The sequence below is a fragment of the Bactrocera tryoni genome, chromosome 3 (genome assembly GCF_016617805.1).
Source record: "Bactrocera tryoni isolate S06 chromosome 3, CSIRO_BtryS06_freeze2, whole genome shotgun sequence".
NCBI lineage: Eukaryota > Metazoa > Arthropoda > Insecta > Diptera > Tephritidae > Bactrocera > Bactrocera tryoni.
This window is the reverse complement of record NC_052501.1, coordinates 18824444-18845985: the sequence shown is the minus strand read 5'-3', so window position 1 is coordinate 18845985 and position 21542 is coordinate 18824444. Positions and strand designations below refer to the sequence as shown.

General features: G+C 36.1%; 1 protein-coding gene across 1 annotated transcript; it reads left to right on the top strand.

The window, feature by feature from the left end:
• Nucleotides 1-6766: 6766 nt before the first annotated feature.
• LOC120771697 (endoplasmic reticulum metallopeptidase 1-like) lies at nt 6767-20494 on the top strand. The gene is made up of 13 exons (XM_040099834.1): nt 6767-6785; nt 9539-9967; nt 15419-16086; nt 16148-16350; nt 16419-16573; nt 16640-17023; nt 17085-17265; nt 18938-19122; nt 19216-19359; nt 19425-19524; nt 19585-19687; nt 19779-20070; nt 20138-20494. The coding sequence occupies exons 2-13, from the start codon at nt 9962-9964 to the stop codon at nt 20297-20299; spliced, it is 2583 nt and encodes an 860-aa protein (XP_039955768.1). The 5' UTR covers nt 6767-6785; nt 9539-9961; the 3' UTR covers nt 20300-20494.
• The last annotated feature ends 1048 nt before the right edge of the window (nt 20495-21542 follow it).

The window sequence follows — 21542 nt, the reverse complement described above, 5'->3', positions numbered from 1 at the left end:
TATATACTAAGAATGCTATTTTTATTTTTATTTTATTATTATTTTTTTGAGAATTGATATAACACAAAATTGCTGTGATGTAAATTAAAAACTATAAAAATTCTAAACAATTAAATCACATTTACAATATTTTTTTGCATTTTGCATAAAGTTAATTTGCGCTCCTATTATTTTGATAACAGCTGTACACACATACATATTATATGTTTAATTCGAGCGCCAGTAGCTGCTGCAACAAGAAAATGCTTTGCTAAAGTGAGCAAGAAACTAAGAAGTATGAGGGCGTCATTTTATTATAGTGAAAAAATTAAATTGAAGAAAAAAATTAGCAATTAATATCGCTTATTGCGCTCATAAAGATTGCCACGCACTCTTTCATGTTTCGAAAAGTGAAACAACAAAGGCTCCAAAGTAGTGCAATAAACGTAAGATATTGAAACATACTTAGTAGTACAAATTTTTCAAAAGCAGTTTATATGCCACTATGAGCAAAAAATAGTAAGACTTCGTTCATAATTTTAAAATTCTTAATTTATTCCTCAAAATCTATGGCGTCGCTCTCAAAGTAAACTCCCTTGGCCACAATACACCTTGCCAGCGTTTTTTCCAATCCTCGAAGCACTTGTTAATGTCTTTAAATGCCTCAAAGCGGTTTCTCATCCTCGTTTTACAAATAGCTTCGCGCAAACTACGCACACAAAGAGTATTCCTTGTTGGCAATTTGGCCGGTGGCAAGGAATGTGGAGTACATCACAGCTCATAATTGAAGAAAACTGCCAATATAACCCTGATTTTTGACCGACCTGCTTTGAGGTGGTTTTTTCGGCTTCGGCTCACCTTCACCACGATATTTGGCCGACTGATCATTTGTTTCCTGATCGTAAGCATAGATTCAAGACTTATCGCCAGTAATATAATAATATCACGGCGCTGTTCCACGAAAAAATTTAGTATTTTTGGAATCAATCGTGCTTTCACTTTTCTCAGGATCTTAATGATCTTTCAAAATGCTTTTCACTCATCCTTCCGATATTCCAACGATGCCAGTAAGAGCTCTGACAGTTTATCGTCGATTCTCAAGCACCAATTCCATTATTTTATTGACGTGTTGATCATCAGTTGATGTTTATGGTTCGTCGTCAACACGTTCTCGACCCTCTTTGAATAATTTATACCAATCAAAAACACTTGCTCTCGACAAACAATTATCACTTAAGGCCTTTCCAACATTATAAACGTTTCGGCACAAGAAATTTGATTCCGCCCACAAAATTTTTAGGAACTTCTTTGTTGAATAATTTCACTCATCGTAAAAATCGCCGAAAACACTGTTTGTGCTTCAGAAAGACAAACGACAAACTAATGATTATTTTGATGTGACAATTTCAATGATACCGATTCACTGACAGTCATGCCAACCTAGAAAAAAATATATTTCAAAGAATGGGTTTTTGCGCGAAATTTAAGTTTAAAAATCTTACTATTTTTTGCCCACAGTAAAGCATGTGTGTATATTAGTATACATAGTAAAAGAAATTTTTGCAAACTCCGAAATATATTCATAGAATTATTGCACTTTATCAATAATCGTTTTGCTTTTTTGGCAAATGACCTCATATACTTTTATGGACATACCTATATAATACTATATACACACATATGTTTTATAGTAGTCGGACACGAATAAATTCCTTTTATCAGCCGAGCAGTCGTTTTCATTTAAATAATAGGTGTCTCTGTGTATTTAAAATAAATTCTAATATTTATACCCTGAAAAGGATATATTAAATTTTCAACGAAGTTTTATACATATGCGAACTTTCAGTTTTTAAGACAAAAATCAGAAATTTTGGCACGTTCTTTTCTCCCAAAGAAACTGTGCGTTTGACGAAAGCAAAAATATTGGAACGTTTAAGATATAGTCTGATTGATCAAAATCGGGTCCTTGGAAAACGTTTCTTTATATGACAAGATACCTTCATCGAATTCGGCATAGCATAATTTTCGAACAAATTGTTCAGATCGACACACTTTAACATTCAAACTGACTGATCGCAATCAAAATAAAGATTTTTTATAACCCTTTATTGTCATGAGAAATGTACATGCGAAGGATATTATAGCAAGTCCATCCGAAGTAAACGTTTTCTTCTTGCTTTTCAATATTTGAATGTGTTTATTTTGTCTCGTGGATTCTGTAGGAAGTTAAATGATGGTTGTCGAAAGGCGATTTCCATCGCAATATTAGTCGAAAGAAGAGTCAACCACCAAGAAATTTAGTTCTATATTGTCACCAAAATCAGATTTATTTTTGAAACAAAGCTCAAGGTCTATCAAGAAACATACGATTCGCTCAGAGCGGAAGAGCTAACACTTTTTGGCTAAATATTTGTTGTCTGTTTTAGCAGATTTTACTACTAGCTGAGAGGAAACGTATGCTCACATTTCTACTCTCACCTACCAGAGAGCTGCATAGGGGAATGCCTACTGTGAAATTCTGGCAATAAACTGATATTGAATGTTCAAAAATAAACACCATAAATTATCTCGTTTTTATTTGGTATAAATTAAGGTATTTCATTTAAGAAATCTCAACACCTCTTGTAAATCGAATTAACACATTTTAGTTAGTGTTTTGGGTAGCAAGCGGATCAATGCTAGACTCGTACTGAAATAGCTAAAATTTTGAAAAAACCACTCGGAGAAAAGGATCCAAAAACGATGCCACATAATTACTGGTCTCGAGATCTGGCTTCATGAACATGACATCGAAATTATTCAATAATCTAGCGAATGGCGCTTCAAAAAATAAGTCGAAACCGAAAAAAAACAAAATTCGCTGAAGTCACTGATAGCCATCCCAAACGGGACTTATAGCAAATGTATGGATAATTGGATAAGCATTGGCATGCTTGGGATTTCCAATAGGGCACTACAAAAGTAGACCGTTAGGGACAGCAAACAAAGCCATATTTTTCCCGTTCTTTTGAAATTTTTCTTAAAAAGATTTGCCATTTCATCATGAAAAGATATACGATCCAACAACGAGTTGAAATCATTAAAATTTACTACCGAAATTCGATGCTTGTGGACTCAACTTTAAGAGTTTTTAGTGCAAAAGAAGCCTATTATGCTTATATAGCCTACAAAAAATTGTATTTAAATACATAAGAACATATTTTTTTGTTAAACCGAGTCAAATCAAATTATAAAAAATGTATTATCACATTTTGAAGCACCCATTAAACGTATAAGATTTTGGCAATTGAGTTAAGATTATAATGTTTGAAAAGTCGATACCAAATGTAGATTAGTTTAGTTATACTAACTTTTTTATCATAAACCACTTAAGTAGGTTGCCATGTTCGAAAAAAGTTGAGGTTATAGAAGCCGTTGGTAAATCAAAAAGATCTCGTAGTGATAAACAATTAAATATTTATAACTTTATTGCGTTTTGAAAGTTTTCATTTAATCAGTTTTGAATGAACTTCAACTTTCGTCCCACCACTCCTAATGAAATTTCTCTCTTCAGCAAAAAAAAAAAACCAAAAAAAAGTTTATTAAAATACCTATATGCCACTAATTTTCATATGTTTATTACTTCCAAATGCTTGTACATACATATGTACATACGTATATTCCTCTTACGCTGACATATTGTATGTATACAAGCAATTACCAATGATTGGGCGAGTAGCAAAAATAGATTAACAAAAAAGGTAACTAAATGCATTCAAGCACAACGAACGATTGACTGTTTAGTTTAATTTACAAGCAAAATAACACAAACTTTAATGTCACTTTGCAAATAACTGAACTATTTACCCATCACTGTCAGTAAGTGCTCCGATTACTATGTGAGGTACAGTGTATTATTATGAAAGACAATAAGTTAAAAAATTATTGTTATTTTGTCTGTTTGCACTTTTGGTCTCTTTGACTTCTTATAATATTATATATTAGACTGAGTTAAATTCTGTTGAAGATTTGGTATACGATATGCAGTCTCCGTTAAAAAAATCGAAAATTTGTGTTTACACTGAAGAAAAAAGAAATTAAGTGCTGAGTCTCAAAAGTAGGCTTCTGCTTTAAATCGCAAGTCCATAGACATTTTAGTGAACTGCGAAGCGGCAATTATACGTCACACCAACATTATATTTCACTGCGCTAGGTTATGCAAGCAGGCAATAACTAGACTCTCAAGCTCTACTACTACTCCACTGAGTTACCTAGGTTAATGTCATCTAGAAACCTATTCATATCGGAATAAAAGGAAATGATAAGGCAAACGAGTTGGCCCCCCCGTGAGCAGCTGGGAACACAATTTTCATAAGCTTCCGCATACCATTCTGCACCTTCAATGGTTGTTTGAAGCAATGGACCCTGGCTAAAGACCTCAGGCCTTGGAACACTAGCAACAGAGAGCTTACTACAAAGTTACTTTGGAGTAGTGTTGATAGTCCACAGAACAAAACGGTTCTACTCGCACTTCCAAGCAAAAGGGAACTGAGACATTACTAAGGGCAGCTACCCTTAAGATCCCACTTTCAGACTTTTTTGCAGAACATGAGTGGACGATAATGAGACCATTATTTAGAGCACAATCTTTGCGAATTCCCAGCCTTCAGGCGGATGAAGTGACAATTCGCAACCGGGAGTGAAAAAAATCAAGTTTTTACGAAATCAACCGCGTTCCTCGATAGGACTTAATTTGGTTACCACCCGAGAGCAAAATGGGCCTATAGATTGCTTAAGTGCGGCCACCTACGATCTGACGCTCTTCCGCCACCGTTTTCAACCAACCAAGTTTCCCAGGGATTATCTATGTAGTAATAGTAGTGAGACCAGCTTAAGAATAGTAAATACTTGTATAGGTCTTTCCTTCGCGATCTAACGAGCAAAAATCTCAAAATGGGTTTTCTTCTTCGTTGACATCATAAACCGCAGAACAATTTTAAACGAGCATAAAAATCGCTTCTTTACAACTCTGCTATCATCAAATGATGTCGCATTTATTAAGAGTCAGCTCCAACTCAGTTCAAAATAGTTTATTACGAAAAGACGATGATTCAGTTCTATCAAAAACACAAGGTTACGAGTGGTACAAAACCTTCAAAGACGGCCGAAAGATAATTGCTGAGATGCCTCGTTCTGGACAACCTTCGACCTGTTCAACTGATGAAAACTTTAGAAAAGTGAAGAATACGGTGGTTGAAATCGTCAGGCAAGTGTTAGAGAGACGACAAGAGAGCTCTACATCTCTCGAGAGTCCGTTCGATTGATTTTGGTGGATATTTTGGGCATGAAATGCGTTTTTGCTCGACTCTTCCCTATAAAACTTAATTCTTTTTCAAATCTGCTCAAAAATCAAAGTTTTTTTCGATATTGTTGGTTTGGTGCATCATGAATTTTTTTCGAAGGGACATACGGCCCGTAAGGAGCTCTATTTGGCGTTTGCGTGAGAACAACCGTCGAAAACGGCCGGAATTGTGAAAGAACAATGCATGGATTTTACACGATGACCATTGCTTTGAGCCATGATTTTGACCGAATTAAAGGCCAAAAACGCAATAAATACTTACCATCGATTAACCACCATATTCACCAGATTTGGCTCCGCGTGATTTTTTCTTGTTCCCCAAACTGAAATTGCCGCTCCGTGGAATCCGTCGATCGTGGAGATAAAAGAAAATTCGCTGAAGGAGCTGAAGGCCATACCAAAAATTCGAATGAAAAGTGTTTCGCGGACTGGAAAAATCGTTAACATAAGTGTATTACATATGGTGGGGTTACTTTTAAGGCGACAAAATAAATATTGATGAATAATAAAATATTTTGCGTTTTATTTACAATTTCCGGGTACTTTTCTGCCACAAATATAGACTGAAAATCATTAAACTTGTAAAAGAAATTAAGCTTTCAGAGCCTTAATCTAAGAAACTTCAAAAAAAATATTTAATTAGCTACTCATTTTCTCTCCTGTATTTGCTCACTTCCAAACCACTGTGCGACATTTAATTTCACAGTAATTTACACAGCCGCTATTTGATGTGCAGTGAACATTGAAATTTGATGGCACAAACAAATGTAAATCGAGAGTTTTCGAAATAAATGTCAAAAATAAACAACAACCAATGGTGATACAAACAAATACGGTAAACAAGAGCAACCAACCAACGATGATGATGCAACAAATCGCAAAGTGTGGATGGAAAAAGGTTGGTCAGTTCACGAGCAGGCGGGCAGTGAATCCGCAATTTTTCCAGCTATTTGATACAACAATTAAAATTGATTTACAACAAAAAGTAAATAAATAGTATTTAGAAAAACAGCAAACAGTGGAAAATCAACGCGAATTTTAATGAAAAGAATCTGAACAAGTGCAACATAAACATTTGGGGAGTGGCCGGCTCAATTTACACACGTAAGGCAGTGTCTACAATTGTCGCACGTTCGCAGTAATGAGCGAGCGACCCCTAATTGTGGATCTTCTTCAGCGTTTACCAGTTTGTATGGCGATAGATATGTGTAGCTGTAGAGCGAGCTTATTGTGGCGTCTTTCCATTAGCCACCAGCTTCACACAGTCAGTGCAAAAACGCGCATTCCAACGAAAGGTTTATGCAACGCTGCATAAATTAAAACTATTCCTGCTCAGTGTGCGGTAGAATAAAAAATAAAAATGCGGTGATAAAAACGGGGAAAACCGAAAAAATATTAAAATATTGTGAGGCTTTGAAAAAATTTTATTAAAAAGCAAAAAACTGAAAATCAGAAAGTAATATTGGTAATAACTCAAAAAAACTTCTGAAGTCAAATAAAACTAAATAAAAAATATGTTTGTGAAAACAAAAAAAAAGTAAACTTCGACTGCACGGATTCTATAATAACCTTCACACGTTCATTTCTAATAGCAAGAAAGGACAGGAAGTTTAGGTTAGATGGCTGATGTAGAGAGATCGCACGTGGACTGCTATAAGCAGTCCTTTGCGAAGCCATAGGAAAAGAAGAAGTCCTGTTTTCGAACTTATAAATTGGCGAAACGCAATTTTGCATTGGCGTTTAATTTTTATTCCCGTGGGATGTGGGATGTCTAAAGGTACGCGCTTTCAAGTGTTAAAGTCTTGACCTCCCAAACGCGGGACAGTCAAGAAGGATATGTTGATTTATTTCCACCTGGTCTTCTTCCATACAGCGTCTGCAAATGGTATCTGGTAAGATTTCCAGCCTCACAGCTTGAACACCAATAAGGCCTGTCAAAACCTGCATACTAGGGAGAGGCTAGTCTTACTGAGGGCAAAGAGTACATTAGATCTTTTCCGATCGATCTTTAGCTAAAAGGATTTTGCGACAGCTCATAGTCCGATGGTGTACCAGCACTGTCAAGCTGCCACAAAGCCCAGCTATCTAGTAGTAGAACACCGACCTGCACCCATTCTACTGAAAGCGGTTCCAGTGTGCCTTTTCTTGCCTACATCTTTACAATTTCCTACGATTCCGCCGTGGCCTGGCACCCACACCCGTCTAATCGCTAAAAGAATCGATGCTATTGACTACGAGGTTAGGCACTCTTTAACAAACTCTGAACGCATTGTTAATGAGTTCAAGACTAGTCTGCTATCTGATTGGATAGTTACTTCTCTGAAGGAGGCTGCACGGAACAGTAAGTCTACTGGTACCATAATGGCTACAATCATGGCTTGGAAAGCACTGCAATAGTCAAGAAGTTTGAAGCTGGAGTTGATAAAGAGTTCCTGTGAGTAAATCCCTCCACCAACCTTCCTCCCAAGCTTTGACCCATCTATAAAGAAGCTCACTGTCACTCTCCTCCAACAACTTCTTCCCACTCACTACTCCCTCGCCAGTATATGGGCAAAGCAGGAGATCCAGAGTTTGGTTTGGGGACTCCATGATCCAAGTGATCTGGTATGAAGTCAAAGTGCCATATTTGGTGCAAATATCTCGTCAACTACAAAAGTTTTCCATACAAGAACTTGAGTTGGATCGGTCAGTTTGTATGATAGCTATATTTTATAGTGGATATCGGACCACTTATCCGACAGAAAGGACCCGAACCGAAATGAAACCACTTTTGATACCATTCAAAATGTTCAGGGTTATTTTCCTTTTTTTTTTGTTTTGCAAAAATGTGAGTTCTTATAAATGTGCTCCGTATTGTATGATAACGTTTTTAGTATCACTGCTGACTAAGTTTATTTGAACAGATACCCGGTTCCCTTCTTCGAAACATTTTATAATCTCCGAAGCAGCTTAAAGCAATTCTTGCTGCTACTTAGGTAAATAATTCCCTATTAGTTAGATAGCCACCGAGGCGCTGCGACAATTGTTTATGACAATACTTGCAATAATGTCATTATCCATATCTCTAACAAGTCACATATAATAGAGAAATAAGAACAACTTACGTACCTCGTAAAGATAAAAATGTTTAACGTAATTTATATCGTAAAATAAAGTCACAATAAAAAACTACAATAAAAGCGCCAAATTTTAAAATCCTTGTATTGAATTACGCTCTGGAACGACGTACAGCTTCGGTTATAAAAAGTTTTTTGGGCTACTAGATAACATTTATGCTATGATAAATCTATACAATTTCAGTTAATAAATTTATGATGTCTAAATTATTTTAGTAGCGAAGACACAGTACCGAATATTTGACTAAATCAATAAACTTATTATACGAACACACAATACATAGTAATAACCAGTTTTTATACCCTGAACAGGGTATATTAAGTTTGGCACGAAGTTTGTAACACCCAGAAGGAATCGTCGGAGACCCTTAAGTATATATATAAATGATCAGTATGTCGAGCTGAGTCGATTTAGCCATGTCCGTCTGTCTGTCCGTCTGTCCGTCTGTCTGTCTGTATATATACGAACTAGTCCCTCAGTTTTTAAGATATCGTTTTGAAATTTTGCAAACGTCATTTTTTCCCAAAATCGTAAGCAACAGATAAGCTTTTCGAAGCTAGTATAAAAAAGAAGAAATTTTTTTTTTTTTTTCAAAATGTTTACTCACAAAATGTAAAGAAAATGGTATAGCATATATAAAAAAATGTGAAAATGCATTAGAAATAATTCGACTTTTGGAAAAAAATAAAAACAATGCTTGCTTTTACCAACCGAATTCCTTACGCCAAAATATATCTCAAAAAGTACAGAAATTTTATCAACATTCATAAATGTACATTTATATGTACATAGCTATATAAAAGCACAGTATTGCAGATAGTACTAGTTATAAAGAAATCAATACTATCATACACCAATTTAGACTCATAAAAAATTAAGGAATGAAACAGAAATATGGATTTTAACGTTGCTGTATGTCGGTGTTTTATCACTTCAGATATCGAAATTTTTAGATAATTGTGGTTATTTCTTTTTACAATCCCCAAACACTATATTACAAACGACAATACCGTCGAAGCATATTTACATACGCACAGTTATACATACAAATTTATGATCATTTGTACTTGTGTTATTTTTCCAAATCAATTATTATTTGAGCTTGGTGCGTACGAATCAAAACTTCAATTCGATGTGAAAGTCGGTGGTTGAAAGACGTTCAACTAGTGTAGTCGCAAATCAAAACAGCACAACGCGGAAGTGGAAAGTGAAAAATTCAAATCCAAAAGATTTACAAAGCCTGTAGATCGTACAGGATCTCGGGTCATTTGTGTTCTATAGCTAACATACTGAAAGCAAATGGAAAATACGAAACATTTGTGAACAAAGATAACAAAAAATAGTTTGTACTTTTTAATAGAGTTTATACAGTGAGTTCATATGGAATACATATTTGTATGAAAAAGTTTAACGAAACTTTGTGAAATTATTCAAACGATATTTCCCAAATTTGTGTGTGGTTTTGTGAAGTTGTGAAGAAATATTTGCTGTTGCTGCTGAAGTTTTTGGAGTTTTAAAGCAAAAATGAGTGTAAGTATAATCACTTAAAATTTAAGTGTTTTAAGAGCTAAGCTGGTCTTCCGTTTTTTTTTTTATACTAATCCAGTCTATAGGATTCATAAACTGTACTGGTAAAGTAATTTTCCGATATTGAATGTAGTTAGAAAGTTGCATGACTGAGAGAGTAAGATTTGTAGAGCGTGTGGCCTCACAACTGAACTTTCAAACCTGTTTTTTCCCCAAAACTACCCTTTTAAACTATCGTCCATGATTTCTCAAAAACGCCTCCAACGATTGCTTTAAAATTATAATGGTAGACTCATCATATATGGTGCTATCGCATGAACTAAGATTTTTGAAAAATATTCAAATTTCTTTTCTCATAAAAAAGTAGTCACAAAATATCCCTGAAATTCCAAATTTTTATGTTGAAAAAAAATTTTTTTTGGAAAAACTCTAGTTCCGGCGGTAGTAGTAATTTGTGGGTATATACAAATTTGTCTAACTTTTTTCTTCATAGGTGTTATTGGAGCTTATCTGGCAATTAACAAAATATTTTTACTTAAAAAAACTCCAAATTATAGCCAAAGGCCTAATAAGTCTAGTGTCTAAGTAAGTTCGAAGCCTTGTGTTTCTTCATTTCACTATAAAAATTCCATAAAAAAGGACTGACCATTTTCAGTAGTATTCTAGTCTAGAGACATGACTTTCAGGCAATTTTTGAAATTTCGCAAAGAAAAGGCAATAAATGTTTTTATTATATATTTTTTTATTAGTTTTTTATAAACATTATAAGAATATAAAGGAAAAATCAAAAAATTAATTTAAAAAAAGTCAGAAATTTCAAAAATTAGCAACTGATAAAGTCGGGAGTCTCAAAAATCTGCTACGTGACATTATTCTCGATTTCAACCCTCCTAACTATCTGAAAACAAAATCAGGAAAAAATTATTCATTTAAAATGACGACACAATGTTCTACGAAAAAGGTGCAACAAAATTCTTCACGAAATGGACACTGCCTGGAAAATATAACTTTTGTTGGATGTTTCAAATTTTTATTAAAAATAGTAATAGTTCCAGACATGAAAAAGTCTATAAAGAACCTTTTTAAAATTTTCAGCTAAATCGATTCAGTAGAACCTGAGAAATCGTGGGTAACGTTTCGAAAAAGATAGTTTTGAAGAAAAACTTAATCGTAAAAGTAAAATTAGCCAGAGCCATTGTATTCATTACATTTTTGGCATTTTAAAAGCATTTTGAAAAACACTTAAAAGATAATAAATTCGAATACGAGGAAACCATTTTAAAGTACTTTTTACACTAAATCATGTCGTATGTTATGAATAGCGAGTTCAACAATGACTAAAATTTGAAGATAGCCTAGTTTATTGCTAAAGACTAATGACTTCTAATAACCCCACAAGAGGTAATGTAATGGTGTTAAATCACAACTTCTTAGAGGCCATTTAATTTCACAATTTCTTGAAATAATCGAATCTCCAAACTTTTCTCGCAATTATTAGGTTGTTTCAAGTAATATGTGGTACGTAGTCCCGCCCTGTTGGAACCAAATGTTATCAAGATCAACTTCTTACAATTTTGCTCTCCATTAACTCTAACGGTGTCACTAGCAATCAAGATTTGTAGAAGAGCTGTCAATTTAAGGAATATAATGGTTGTTCATGAATAATCAGAATCGACCATAAGGGCTAAGTTCGGGTGCAACCAAACTTTGCAAGAATCAAACCAAGGAATACCCTAAGATGTTAAATGTCACCATAAGGTTTGTTAGAAAGACGCAAAACATTATACAAGTATGTAGTATATGGGAGTTGGGGTATTATCGACCCGATTTTGTCTATTAACTACTATCATACAATATACTAAAAAATGTTCCTTGGGTTTCAATAAGGTATCTCACATACAATCACCAATCATATGAAGCAAAGTCAACAGGATCTTCGAAAACCCCGATATTAGTTATATGGAGGCTAAGTCAAATTTTTGACCGATTGTATCTATTTTAGGTGCAAAAATATACTGTTATGAGTAAAACAAGCTCTTTCATTTTCATTGAAACAACTCAAATATTTGTCGATATATGCAGTACTAAGTTCGAAAACCTTTATATTATGTAAATGGGGGCTCATACACACAGAATTACTATTGTCGGCAAAGGATTTTGTCTGAGTTTCAATTGTATAGTATATCCCATACATTAAGCGATATTTTTGGTCAAAAGTCAACTGGGGTCCACATATTCGGTACCTAGGGGCTTGAACAGGTTTGCTTGGATTTGGACAACTTTTGGGCATACTTTCAACAAAATATTAGTGCAAAATTGTATCCCGTTATATTTAATACTTTTTGATTCGTGGACTGTAAAGTGAAAGAATCAAATGGAATTCAAAATTGTCCTATATGGGGGGAGGGGGGCTGTAGTCCGTTTTCACCCATTTTCGCGCTGTCATATAGGAATATGAGAAGAATGCCAGTTACTAAATTTAGTTGATATCGGTAGGTCGGGTCCCGAGACACGTGATTTTATCAAAACGTGGGCGGTACCACGTCCATTGTCAAATTTTTACCACGGCTCTCATAAAGCCTTCCCATACCATTTCGAAAGTAATTTTAAGGTCGCTGGCGTATTTAGTTATTGATTTATGGCGCTTTTAGTAGTTTTTAATCGTACCGCTATATGGGGAGTGAGCGGGGTTATCTTCCGATTTCATCCATGTGTTGGTAGGAGTTCTTATAATATTTGAGCTGCGTAAATTTGTTTGTTGTAGCTTTAGTAGTTTATGAGATATGTACATTAAACTATTAGAGGGCGGGGCCACTTGCATAGTCATGGCACTTTAGGCGTTTTCGGTCAATGGGGTTTTGTGGGCGTGGCAGTGGTTCGATTACGCTCATCTACGAACTCGTAACTTTTTTGTACTAAGTTAGGATAGTTAGGTAACCGTTACACCTACTTTAAGTTACGGGGAACAAAGCTATTGTACTCTGTAGTAACAAGTTGGAAGAGTATAATAATAAAATAGATATAAATACAATACAAACCAATTACTATTTGTGACATTTTGATATTTAGCAAAATCTGAAATATTTTAAGAGTAATTAAAATAATTTTAGATTATAATTATTTCATGACAATTAAAATATTTCATCGATTATTTTTGCGCTTCATTGAGCAGTACTAATAATAACCATAAAATGCATTACATCACCAATCAAAGTCACTGACCATTAAATGTACTTCTGAGTAGTCTATATTGGCTCCATATTATAAACATATACATACATACATATATATATACATATATATATGTATATATGGTATACACCACACTTTCGTTGAAATAATTGCCAAATTGCCAATATTTTATGGCCTTTGGCGGCAACAAAAGCTCGTGCAAGAACAAGCAAACTTAAAAGAGGATAACTTCAAAGAAAAGAGCTAATAAATATTGCTTTGCTTAGAGACACACGATTCACTGAATCATATTAGTATTTATTTACAGCACTTCTACTTATCTTTTGTCGCCTGATAGTTGACCACAGAAATATTGCACGCGTCTGAGCATGTTGCCGTCGCCCATTATTGTTGCCCGTTGATTAGATTAGCAAGCAATTAATTAATCATTTAAAGGATTAATTGCTTTAATTACTTTGCATTATTGCTTTTGCTGGGTTTCGAGTGCTTAGCAGTTATTTGCTGGAACCACAGATTCTAGCATTATTTGTAGACATAAATACGAATGCATAATGGTAGTCGTAATCGTAGGCGCATTTGATAATATACATAAGTATGTATACACTCAGAAAAATCAGCTAATCTGAAATAATCGCTTCGAATGATGATGATTGTATTTATGGTAATTGTAAAGAATTGTTGCGAAAGGTTATGCAGAAATATTTCTACAACATTTTGCAAGGAACTCGCGGTTAAATTTTGTTGATACCGTAATCTAATGCAAATATGTGACCTTGAGTACTTGAATAATAAGTTCATTGAATTGCCTAAATATAGACAACTTGTTTTTTTTACTTTTAAAATATAGTACATATTAAAGAACCTCATGAAGAGTAAAAGTAAACATTGCCTACAAATGGAGTTGTTGCCTGGCTTAAAATATGGGAAGACCTCAGCAGAAATCTGTATAGCAAAGGGCTGCGTGCAAGAATTTTTAATGAATCAAAATGCTCTCCAATTATTTTGGGTAATAGTTTATGGTACCAAAACCTCACCATACTTAGGTGACGTTTTTTTATTATTAAAATCTTGCACTTGAACGAGGCCAAAAATTCGGCATATTTGCTACGTCAGCGCTCGATATTGTTTTGAGTTACCTTTGCCAACATACATACATATAAGGTTGTCAAATATCCCTTCCGCTTTTTTGCTCTTTATTCAATGCTTTATAAAAAGTGTTAAAGTGATAGGAATTACTTCAAATATACGCCGTTTCGTTCGATAATCTGTTTCCATCTAGACGGCAACTTCATAATACCTTCCTCGTAGAAGTCTCCCTCCTTATTTGCGAAGAACTCGGACAGCCACTTTTCACAAGCCTCTTTTGAGTTCAACTTTACACCAACAAGGGCGTTCGCCATGGACAGGAACAGGTGATAATCACTTGGCGCTATGTCCGAGCTATATGGTGAATGTGATAAAACCTTGCATCCGAGCTCCCGTAGCTTCTGACGAGTCATCAACGAAGTGTGTGATCGGGCGTTGTCCTGGTGGAACACTACACCCTTCCTGTTGGTCAATTCTCGACGCTTCTTGTCGATCGCCTGTCTCAAGCGGTCTAGTTGCTCGCAGTAGATGGTAGAATTAAGCGTCTGGCCATGTGGGAGCAGCTCATAATGGATGATTCCCTTCCAATCCCACCAAACACACAGCAAAACCTTCCTGGCCGTCAATTCCGGCTTTGCCACTGTTTGGGACGATTCACCGGCCTTCGACAACGACCGTTTTCACTTGATATTGTCGTATGTGATCTATTTTTCTTCGTAGCCACCATCCGCTTCAAAAATGGGTCGAGTTCGTGCCAATTCAGCAGCATTTCGTAGGTTTTAATTCGGTCTACAAAGTTTTTTTCCGTCAAATCATGCGGCGTCCAAACATTAAGCTTTTTTGTGTATCCATACTTCTGCAGATGGTTTAAAATTGTTTGATGACTAACTCCCATCTTCTGATCGATGTCACGAAATGCCACATGCCGGTCTAACTCGATTTTTTCCTTAATTTGATCGGTCTTCCGCCGGCTGGCTTATCCATGGTGTCGTTTTCACCCGCTCTGAATCGTCGAAACCATACACTGCTGAAAGCTGATGACTATCAGAAAGAAGAATAGTGCAAAACTAGGGTGTTCTAATTAACCGCCGCAATCTTTTTTAATATAAACTAATTACAACCCTAAATTGTCTTAATAATAAAATAATTTACGCAATTTCCTGCTATTCATTCCAGTTCAAATCAAAGTATCACATCGATGTCGATTTTGAGGTACCGAAAAAACTCAACTGGTATTATGCGCCGCTTTTCACCGCCTTTTGGTTCATACTCTACCTGAGCATAGTTCTCACACAAGTTGTACGTTTACCCACACCGCTCACACTTAAAGATGAGGCCACAAATTCCGACTCATATATAGCCGAACGTGCCGAACAAATTCTAGTCAACTTAGCACGTCTCGGTCCGAAGGTGGTGGGCAGTGAAGCGAATGAGGTAAAAGCTGTTGAGCTGCTGGTCAGCGAAATCAATAAGGTTAAGACACAAATGAGCGATTGCTTCGAACTCGAAATCGATGTTCAGTTAGCGACCGGTTCATATATTCATTGGACCATGTTGAATATGTATCAGGGTGTACAAAATGTTGTCGCCAAATTGAGTGCGAAAAATAATACAAGCGAAAATTATCTACTCATAAATGCGCACTTCGACAGCGCGCCTGGTAGTCCGGGTGCTGGTGATGATACTTCGATGGTGGCAACAATGTTGGAGGTGTTACGTGTTATCGCCAAGTCGAGTGGACCACTGCAAAATCCCATTGTGTTCCTTTTCAATGGTGCCGAAGAGAATCCGTTGCAGGCGTCACATGGATTTATAACTCAGCATAAGTGGGCCAAAAATTGCAAGTAAGTAGAGAGCTGAAAGAAGATTATTGATATTATTAACTAAACGCACATTCTAACACAGAGCACTAATCAATTTGGATGCTGCCGGTTCGGGAGGTCGCGAATTACTATTCCAGTCCGGACCTGGCAATCCGTGGCTCATGAACTATTACCGCAAAGTGCCACATCCCTTCGCAACTACCTTGGCAGAGGAACTATTTCAGAATGATTTCATACCATCCGATACGGACTTCCGAATTTTCCGTGATTACGGCGGTGTACCTGGTAAGCATTAAATAGCACTACCTAACCGGTCATTTATGTACATATTTGATTTTTTTTTAATTGTTTAGGTTTGGATATAGCTTATATCTACAATGGTTATGTCTATCACACTGAGTATGATAGTTTCAATATCCTGCCGAAAGGTTCACTACAAAATACAGGCGATAATGTCTTACATCTTGCCAGATCTATAGCTAACGCACCGGAAATGGAAAATCCAACAGTAAGTCCCCATAATAAAATGCATTAACCCTTTACATAACTCTTCTCGCTGTTAACTCTCACTTAGGCCAATGAAGCTGGTCATGTTGTTTTCTATGATTTTCTCGGTTGGTTTATACTATACTACACGTTGAACACCAGTATCATTGTCAATAGCGTTGTTTGTGTGGTAGCTGTATGTGCCATCGGTGTGTCGCTCTTCTTCATGTCAGCACGTTCGGGTCTTGGCTGGTTGGCGGTCATTCGTCGTTACGCTCTCGCGTTTGCCGTACAATTACTCTCACTCTCTTTGGGGGCAGTTTTTGTTTTAATTATTGCAGTATTTATGGACGGTGTTGGACGCTCTATGACTTGGTTTAGTCAAACATGGTTAATATTTGGTCTCTACTTTTGTCCAATATTTTTCTGTATGACCATCTTTCCAGCATTATTCTTGGAGCGTACAAAGAAGGTGAGTTCTGCAAGTGTTTTAGTTTACTGAAATTAAAATCATTTTTTTGTTTTACTCAAAGGATCTGCTGAGTTTGGGCTTTCGCATTCAACTTTTCATGCATTCACATTGTCTAATGCTAATTCTGCTAACAATCGTGCTTACAGCGTTTAATGTGCGTTCGGCTTTCATGTTTATGCTCGCTGTATTCTTCGACATAGCAGCTCTCATCATTAATTTGATTACAAAATGGCATCGTAGAGGTAAGCAAATTGTGTTTATTCTTCCTAAGCGGTGTGTCGGTTTCGTCACGAAGACGTTTATAGGTCTGTTTTTGACATTCATAACGGGCTTTTCAATAGGGACGCTACAAAAGTAGACCAATAGGAATAGCAAACGACTTCATATTTTTCCACGCTATTTTGACATTTCTCTTCGGAAAAGTTTGCCATTTTATCATGGAAAGATATACCGCCTAAGAACGAGTTCGGAGTTAGTAGTGTCCTCAATTTTAAGAGCGCTACGTCTAATTTGTAGTCGTCATACTCATCGTGTCAGATCAACACTTGCTTCTAGTGGAAAAATTTGAATCTACAAGCACGATATAAAATGTTCCCGTGCAATTGAGACAAAGTAGTGCCGGTAGTGTCGAGAATATTGCTTTCGCTAGCGCATCAATTAAGGAAGACCCAAATCGGTCTCTCACACATCGTTCTCAAGCGTTGGGCATCTCTATGACATCGTTGTCCCGAATTTTGCGAAAGGGTCTTGGCCTACATCCTCACAAGATCAAATTGACGCAAGAACTGAAGCCGACGAGTTTTTGTCGTATGTTCATGAATTCGGCTGAGCAATAACTTGAAAATGATCCGGATTTTCATCGAAAAATCATCATCAGCGATTAGGCTCATTTCCGGCTAAATGGCTACGTCAATAAGCAAAATATGCGTTATTGGGCAGACAGCAATCCACATGTACTCCATGAGTCAGCATTGCATTCCGAAAAAATTACGGTCTGGTGCGGTTTATGGGCGGGCGGCGTCATTGGGCCGTACTTCTTCCATGATGATCAAGACCGGCACGTTGCTGTGAATGGGCAATATGTGGCTTCACAATCGATTTATTGAAAACCAAGTTTGGTGAACGTGTTATCTCACGAAATGGCCCAGTGCAATTTGACGCCGTTAGACTATTTCCTGTGAGGGTACGTCAAGTCTATGATCTATGCCAACAAGGCAGCGACAATTGATGAACTGCGTACAAATAACGAACGTGAAATTGCAGCAGTATCGACCGATTTATACCTGAAAACCGTCGACAATTGGGTTCAGCATCTGGACCTCTGCAAGCGTGCCTGTGGTGGCCATGCAAAAAAAATCGAATTCCATACATAATGGCATCGAATGTACTTTCACAGGAATAAAGAATTTCATTGATATCTCAAACCGTTTAACTTAGCGTTCTTATTGAAAAACCCGTTATATGCGTCATTTTTCTGGACTACTTACAAACGAGTAAAGAAGACGATTTACAAACGATTCCCCAAGATTCTCAAAACGTATCCGGCTTTCATTTGGAAACGTATATCGAATCTATGTGAAGAGGAACATGCTTCAGAACTTTAAGGCCTCAGTTTTTGAGATATCGATCTGAAACTTTGCACACATTTTTTTCTCTACAAGAAGCTGCTCATTGGTCTGAACCGCTGATATCCGATTACTATATTATATATGTAGCTGTCATACAAACGGATCGATCAGAATCAAGCCCCTGTATGAAAACTATTTTATTTGAAAAGACAACTTAACTAAATTGTACTTCAATTATTGTCCGACGTTAGCGTTTTTCTTTATGTTTTTTTTTAAATATACACACTTCTTTCTATGAGTTATTACTACTGTTATTTAAATACATACTTATTTTTTCGTCTCGCAGCTTATTGGTTCGCCATCGCCGTCATCATTTGCCAAGCGTTGCCATTCCTTTACTATACCTCAGTAGCACAAGAGATTTATTTTACACTGATACCAATGATGGGACGATCAGGGTCTGCTTCTAATCCAGATATTAGAATGGCTGGAATAGCGATTTTCTTTACATGCCTATTCGCCGGCTTCATAGTAAGATTAACTCATTTAACTTTTTTAGTGCTTTGAAGAAGATGCATAATATTCAATAAAATTTCTTTATTCTCTACTTGATTGTACGCTTAGATGCCACTCTACATGTTCTTCCGCAAAACGCGTACGATCGCGCTTTGTTTCTTAGGCGTCACACTATTATTCATAATACTAGCGGTCACTCCAGTTGGTTTCCCGTATACGCCCAAAGTAGCCGCACAGCGTTACTCGCTACTCGTAAGTATACTCGTAAGTAACTCTTAAAAAACTGTTATAATTTGTATAATCAAATATCATGACAGCATGCCAAGCGTATACTACATAATGCCGACGGCACTGAACGTGTGAATGAATCGGGCGTTTATATATATGCGCAGGATCGCCGTATCCACATTGTGGATGGTAAGCGTTAAATTGTTTCGAGACATTTTTGAGCACAGTTTTTCATTGAAAATATTTCAGACAATATCAAAAGTATTGGTGAAAAGCATAAAGTCACTGATGTCTGCAACAATGAGCTCTTCTGTGGGATGCCAATATTCAATCATCGTTGGCACAAGGCAAGGTTAGTAGTTGCGCTTTAAAGAGGCAGTCTTACATGGCTTAGAGCGTCTAAGTGCTCATTGCTCATATAATTTTTGTTATATTTCTTACAGAGAAAACAGCTTTTGGATACCCATCGATGAGGAGCCCAATATACCTAGCGTAAAGCCAACACTAACGTTGGCATCCAAAACTGAAGTGGACACATCCAATGTCAGCCGTTATAACTTTACGCTTACCGGTCCCGATCATATGACAATATTTATTGGACCAAAAACGCCAGCTAAAATTGTCAATTGGTCTTTCAACGACACTATGATTCGTGATAATTGGGAACCACCCTACTTCATCTACTACTCCTATGGCAAAGATAGCAGTGCATTAGATTTCTACATTGATGTGGAGGTAATATAACGAATCACTATAGTTTCCAAATTAATTACTGAATTTTTGTTTACCTTAACACTTTTAGACTACTGACTCGAACACACAAAATTTGGAAATCGGCATAGGTGCTCATTGGATACATCAGGCGGTGGAGCGTACCGACGGTTATGAAAAGTTCATTCAAGGCTTTCCGGATTATGCCTATGTGGCAGAGTGGCCGGCTTTCTATGAAAGTTGGTTATTTTAAGGCGTGTTGGGACTGCATAGTTTTAATGTTAGGCTGGAATGTATTTTTTTTTTTTTTTGAAGAAATTCTTCAAATATGCTATTGCATGTGCATAGTAAGCATTGTTGTTGGGCACTGAAAATCATTTGTAAAGATACTCGTAGTTTATGTTTAGTTATTAACAAGTTTTACTAAATAAATTAAGAAAAAACGATATTTAAATTATTTTGTAAACAAGTTCTCTACTTTATAATTTTCATTGATTTTTGGAAACTGTAAACGAAGGAAATTTTCTGCCAAGTAACATATGATCGAATTTGACTCAGACTGGCGCATTCAAAATAGCATCCTGTACTAATTTAAGCATGCCAATCCTTAATCCATTCCTTCATACAGTTGCTGTAGCCCAAGCATCGCCTTTGCAACCTCAAGAGACAACTGAGGCTTCCACTTTGAAATTATAAATATTTACAATTCCCTTAACAACTATCAATAGTGTGACTAGTGGAACAGTAAAGTAATTTCCACTGTATTTTCGTTAGTAATTAGTTGTCTGTTTAGAAATTTATTTATAGCTGTCAACAACAAACAACTAAGTTGAAAGAGGATAACAACACAAGTTTTGACAGGTTGAGTTGTTTTCAATAACAACGAAGTTTCGATAAAAACGAAGTGCAAAATTTCAACTGAAGTAGAGGTTGAGTTGTTTTTGATGACACCGAAGTGCAAAAATTCAACTGAAATGGAGTTGAGTTATAAGCTAATCGCACAGTAAAGTAATTGTTGTACTGCATTTTTGTTAGCAATTAGTTCTGTTTAGAAAGTTGTCGACAAAAACTCGAAGTAAAAGTTGATAACAAGTCAACTCTTGTCTGATTGAGTTGTTTTCGGTAACCTAAGTACAAAATTTCAACTAAAGTGAGGTTGAGTTGTGTTGTAAGGTATAGTTAACATTATTATTTATTGAAGATATCTTGAGAGATTGAGTTTTTTTCGATACACCGAAGTGAAAAGTTTAAACTGAAGTATAAGTTGAGTTGTTTTCGCTAACATCGAAGTACAAAATTTCAACTGAAGTAGACGTTGAGTTGTTTTTGATAACACCAAAATGAAAAATGTCAACTAAAGTGAAGTTGAGTTGTAAACTATATTAGCGGGATAATTAGTTTTATTGAAGATTGAAGATACAGTACTATGAAGAATGTATAGAATTCTTTTGTCCATTCATTTTAAAACTTTAAAATTACCGTTATACATATTGCGT

Bases quoted from the DNA above. Each gene is read 5' to 3' on its own strand.
- LOC120771697 (XM_040099834.1), top strand. The intron at 16,351-16,418 runs GTAAGCATTAAA...TTAATTGTTTAG, and splicing joins TGATTACGGCGGTGTACCTG to GTTTGGATATAGCTTATATC. The intron at 19,360-19,424 runs GTAAGTATACTC...ATATCATGACAG, and splicing joins CACAGCGTTACTCGCTACTC to CATGCCAAGCGTATACTACA.